This window comes from Macaca mulatta, chromosome 6, assembly GCF_049350105.2.
Source record: "Macaca mulatta isolate MMU2019108-1 chromosome 6, T2T-MMU8v2.0, whole genome shotgun sequence".
Taxonomy (NCBI): Eukaryota; Metazoa; Chordata; class Mammalia; order Primates; family Cercopithecidae; genus Macaca; species Macaca mulatta.
Window position 1 is genome coordinate 159058711 of NC_133411.1, and position 6000 is coordinate 159064710.

The following is a 6000-nucleotide window of genomic DNA, read 5'->3' on the forward strand; positions in this document are numbered from 1 at the left end:
GAGAGCTGGTCCCTTTAGATCAGGGACAAGAGAAAGACGCCTGCTCTCACCACTTCTGTTCAACATAGTACTGGAAGTCCTAGCCAGAGCAATCAGGAAGAAAAGAAACAGAAGCCATCCAAATTAAAAAAGAAGAAGTAAAACTCTCTCTGTTCACAGATGACATGATCCTATATATAGAGAAATCCTAAAAGATCTACAAAAAAACAACTATTAGAGCTAATATACAAATTCAGCAAAGCTGCAGGATACAAGATCAACATACATAGCTCTATGGTACTGGCAATACTCCAATAAGGAAATTAAGAAAACAACTTAATTTACAGTAATATCTAAAATAATAAAATATTTTGGAATAAACTTAACTAAGGAGTTGCATGACTTTTACAATGAAAACTAGAAAACACTGTTGAAAGAAATTTAGAAGACCTTAATAAATGAAAAAACCACCTTGTTTTCCTAAGTTGGAGGATTTAATAAGATGGCGGTACTCTCAAAGTGATTTATAGGTTCAATATATTCCCTGTCAAAATACCAACAGCCTTTTTCTGCAGAAATGGAAAAGCTGATTCTCAAATTCATATGGAACTTCAAGGGACACTGAATATGCAAAACAATCTTGAGAAAGGAGAACATGGAGGAGTCACACTTCTCAATTTCAAAGCTTACTGTAAAGCTACAGAAATCAAAATAGTGTGGTATCGGCATAAGAATAGCTATATGGATCAATAGAATAAAATTGAGACTCAGGAAGTAAACTCTCACATTCATGGACAACTGATATTCAACAAGGGTGACAAGACCATCCAATGGAGAATGACCAGTTTTTTCAACATAGGTGCTAAAAGAACTAGAGTCACATGCAGAAGAATGAAGTTGAATCCTTATTTTACATCACATATAAAAGTTAACTCAAAATGAATTAAAGACCTAAATATAAAAGCTAAAATTATTAAACCCATAAAAGAAACCATAGAGATAATATTCATGACCTTGGAATTGGAAATGATTTCTCAGACATGTTTCTAAAAACACAAGCGACCAAAGAAAAATAAATTGGACATAATCAAAATTAAACATTTTTGTGCATCAAAGGATACTGTCAAGAGAAAAAGATAACACACAGAATGAATGTTTATATCCAGAATAAATAAATATATCCAGAATATATATAGAATGAAAGTTGTAGTGTTTCCTCAGCAAAAATCACTCTTGGTGCATAGTTCTATTAGTTTTGACAAATATATGTAATGATGTAACCACCACTGTAGTCAAGATACAGAACAGCTCCATCACTAGAAAATGTTTCTCATGTTGCTTTGTAGTAAAGCCCTTCCCCAACCCCTTACACCAAATGACTGCTGATCTGTTCTCTATCCCTACAGTTTTGCCTTTTCCATAATGTCTTTGTGCTTTAGAGGATAATGCCATTTTTCTAAATGGAATCATACAGTGTGTAACTAAAGAATGTATGTAGAATCGCGCAATATGTAGCTAAAGCCACTCTATTGTCCCTCACAATAAATATTTATGGGAAAATAAATTTTAAAAAAGAATGAAAGCTGTAGTGTTTCCTACAACTCAACAAAAAGATAAACAATTAAATTTAAAAATAGGTAAATTCAAATATTGCATGTCCTCACTTATAAGTGGGAGCTAAACAAAGGGTCCTCATGGATATAAAGATGGAGAGAATAGACTTCAAAGGTGGAAGGACAGAAGGAAAAGGGAGAGGACAGAAAGGAAGTGAAAAATTACCTATTGGGTATAATGTTCAGTATTTGGGTATCAGGTACACTGGAAGCCAAATCCCCACCATTATGCAATGAACCCATGTAATAAACATGCACGTATACTCCCGAATCTAAAATAATTTTTTTGAAAAACAGGCAAAAAATTGAATAGATATTTCTCCAGAGCACATGAAAAAATATTCAATATCATTAGTCATTAGGGAAGTGCAAATCAGAACCACCTTGAGATACCACTTCATATCTACTAGGTTCGTAATAAAAAAAAATCGGATAACAAGTATTGGTGAGGATGTGGAGAAATTGGAACCTTTGTATAGTGTTGGTAAAAATGAAAACTGGTGCAGCTGCTATGGTAATCAGTTTGACAATTCTTCAAAAAGTTAAACATATAATTGTCATATAATCCAGAAATATCACTTCTAGGTAAAACCAAAAGAATGGAAAATAGGGACTCAAACAAATGCACACAAATATTCAACACAGCATAATTTACAGTAGCCAAAAGGTGGAAACAGTGTACAGCTAAACAAAATGTGGTATGTCCATACAATTGAATATTATTCAGCTATAAAGGGAATGAAATACTGATACCTGCTACGATGTGGATGAACCTTGAAAACACTGTGTTAAGTCAATGAAGCCAGTCACAAAATGTCATACGACTCCATCTATTTGAAAAATCCAGAACAGGTAAACCCGTAGAGGCAGATGATTGATGAGTGGTTACCAGAGGATGTAGGAAGGGAGAATGGGGAGTGACTGCTTATGAGAAGGAAGTTTTCTTTTGGGGTGATGAAATGTCTTGGAACAAGATAGAGGTGATGGCTGCCCAGCATTGTATTTGTCCTAAATGCCATTGTACACCTTAAAATGGTTAATGTTTAATTTTGTTATTTGAATTTTATATCAAAAAAAAGAGAAGGGATAAAGATTGTCTTAGACCAACAAAAACTATGAGAATTCATTGCCAGCAGACCAACACTACAAAAAAAAAAAATCCTAAGGGAAGTTCTTTAGGTAAAGGAGTATGATACCAGCTAGCAAGTTGGATATACATTAAAAAATAAAAAGTGCTGAAAATGGAATAAAAGTAAGCATAAAAAATATGGTTGCCTTTTAAATGCTTGAAAAGATAACTATTTAAAACAGGCATTGAAAATTTTTTTCCTGTCAAGGACCAAATAGTAAATATTTTAGGTTTTGTGGCCATACGGTCTTTGGGGCAACTGCTTAATTCTGCCATTGCAGTGCAAAAACAGCCATAGCCAATACATAAACTATTAAGTGTGCTATATTTACAAAAACAGGAGGCAGGCTACATTTGGTCCACAGGCTATAGTTTGCCAATCTCTGATTTAAAGCAAAAGTAGTAGCAATGTATTGGATATTTATAGCAGATTAAAAGTGAAATATATTGTTGTCATACGTTTCACTTTTACATATGCATTTATAGCAATCTCCACAGGGGATACATTCCAGTAACCTTGGTGTATGCCTGAAACTGCAGATAGTACTAAACCCTGTATATGCTATGTTTTTTCCTATACCTACTGTATTAGACGGTTCTCTTACTGCTAATAAGGACATACCCTAGACTGGGTAATTTCTAAAGGAAAGGAGGTTTAATTGACTCACAGTTCAGCATGGCTAAGGAGGCCTCAGAATCATAGCGGAAGGCAAAGGAGGAGCAGAGTCGCATCTTACTTGGTGGCAGGCAAAACAGTATGGGCAAGGGAACTCCCATTTATAAAACCATCAGATCTCGTGAGACTTAATTACTACCACGAGAACAGTATGGGGAAAACTGCCCCCATGATTCAATTGTCTCCACCTGGCCCCACCCTTGACATGTGGGGATTATTACAATTTAAGGTGAGAATTGGGTGAGGACACAGCCAAACCATATCACCTACATACCTATGATAAAGTTTATCAATTAGGCAAAGTAAGAGATTAACAATAATAACTAATAATACAATAAGACAATTATAACACTTTACTGTCATAAAAGCCACGTGAATGTAGTCTCTCTCTCTCAAAGTACCTTCATATTTTTGGACATGGATTGATCACAAGTAACTGAAATTGCCAATAAGGGGGAACTACTGCACTATGAAAAACGGGAAGAAAGGGTGTGCAGTCTGCTCTTGTCAGGTCCTCATGCTTTCCTTATTTTTCTTGTTTGTTTTTTGGATGGAGTCTCACTCTGTCACCCAGGCTGGAGTACAGTGGCATGATCTCGGCTCACTGCAAACTCCACCTTCCAGGTTCAAGTGATTCTCCCGTATCAGCCTCCCGAGTAGCTGGGATTACAGGCACCTGCCACCGCGTCTGGCTAATTTTTGTATTTTTAGTAGAGACAGGGTTTCACCATGTTGGCCAAGCTGGTCTCGAACCCCTAACTTCAGGTCATCTGCCTGCCTCGGCCTTCCGAAGTGCTGGGATTACAGATGTGAGCCACGGCACCGGCCCTCATGCTGTATTTAAAGTAACGTTTTATCATTTAAAGGTAGACTTTGATTAATTTAAGATACAAATTGTAAACCTAGGACGCTCCCTAAAAATTTTTCTCTCTTTTTAATCACTCAAAAATTTTTGAAGAGGTATAAATTATAAGTCAATAGTGGAAATGAAATGGAGACATAATACATACTCAATCCAAAGGAAGACAAAGATGGAAAGAAAGAAGACCAGAAAGAATGAATAGAAAACATCTAACAAGATGGTAGAAGGATTTTGAATGTTCTCACCATAAGAAATGATAAGTGTTGAGGACGCGAGGGCTTCAAGGTTACTTCGCGGAGCTGGAGCGCTGGCCGCGCAGGCCCTGAGGGCTCGCGGCCCCAGTGGCGTGGCCGCGGTGCGCTCCATGGCATCTGGAGGTGGTGTTCCCACCGATGACGAGCAGGCGACTGGGTTGGAGAGGGAGGTCATGCTGGCTGCAAGGAAGGGACTGGACCCATACAATATACTGCCCCCAAAGGGAGCTTCAGGCACCAAGGAAGACCCTAATTTAGTTCCCTCCATCACCAACAAGAGAATAGTGGGCTGCATCTGTGAAGAGGACAATACCAGCGTCGTCTGGTTTTGGCTGCATGAAGGCGAGGCCCAGCGATGCCCCCGCTGTGGAGCCCATTACAAGCTGGTGCCCCACCGGCTGGCACACTGAGCGCCTGTACTAAGTTACTCAAAATGTGCTGTAAAGTTTCTTCTTTCCAGTAAAGACTAGCTGTTGCATTGGCAAAAAAAAAAAAAAAAAAAAAAAAAAGGCCGGGCGCGGTGGCTCAAGCCTGTAATCCCAGCACTTTGGGAGGCCGAGACGGGCGGATCACGAGGTCAGGAGATCGAGACCATCCTGGCTGACACGGTGAAACCCCGTCTCTACTAAAAAAATACAAAAAACTAGCCGGGCGAGGTGGCGGGCGCCTGTAGTCCCAGCTACTCAGGAGGCTGAGGCAGGAGAATGGCGTAAACCCGGGAGGCGGAGCTTGCAGTGAGCTGAGATCCGGCCACTGCGCTCCAGCCCCGGCGACAGAGCGAGACTCCGTCTCAAAAAAAAAAAAAAAAAGAAATGATAAGTGTTTAAGGCAATAGACATGCTAATTACCCTGATGTGATCATTACACAATATATATATGTATGAAAACATCATACTGTACTCCATAAACATGTACAATTATTGAGGCTGGGCGCAGTGGCTCATGCCTGCAATCCCAGCACTTTGGGAGGCCGAGGTGGGCAGATCACCTGAGGTCAGGAGTTCGAGACTAGTCTGACCAAAATGGCAAAACCCTGTCTCCACTAAAAATACAAAATTAGCTGGGTGTGGTGGCAGGTGCCTGTAATCCCAGCTATTTGGGAGGCTGAGGCAGGAGAATTGCTTAAACCTGGGAGGCAGAGGTTGCAGTGAGCCAAGATCAAGCCATTGCACTCCAGCCCGGGCAACAAGAGTGAAACTCCATCTCAAAAAAAAAAAAAAAAAAAAAAAAGTACAATTATTATGTATCAATCAAAAATAAAACTTGAAGAAACCTGGAGTACCTGTATAGCTGTATTAATGTCAGACAAAATAGACTTCAGAACAAGAAATATTTCTGGGCATAATGAGGGACATTACATAGTGAAGACAGAATCAATTTTACAAGAAGACATAACAATCCTGGGTGTATATACACCTTAGAACAGAGCTTCAAACTACGTGAAACAAAACTGATAGACCTGAAAGGACAGATATAAAAGTCTCTTG

General features: G+C 39.0%; 1 protein-coding gene across 1 annotated transcript; it reads left to right on the forward strand.

The window, feature by feature from the left end:
* The first annotated feature begins 4512 nt into the window (after positions 1–4512).
* On the forward strand, positions 4513–5031 carry LOC710274 (cytochrome c oxidase subunit 5B, mitochondrial). Its single transcript, XM_028850113.2, has one exon. The coding sequence runs from the start codon at positions 4513–4515 to the stop codon at positions 4921–4923; it is 411 nt and encodes a 136-aa protein (XP_028705946.1). The 3' UTR covers positions 4924–5031.
* Positions 5032–6000: the final 969 nt, after the last annotated feature.

Coding starts and splice junctions, on each gene's coding strand:
- LOC710274 (XM_028850113.2), top strand. CDS start 4,513: ATGATAAGTGTTGAGGACGCGAGGGCTTCAAGGTTACTTCGCGGAGCT.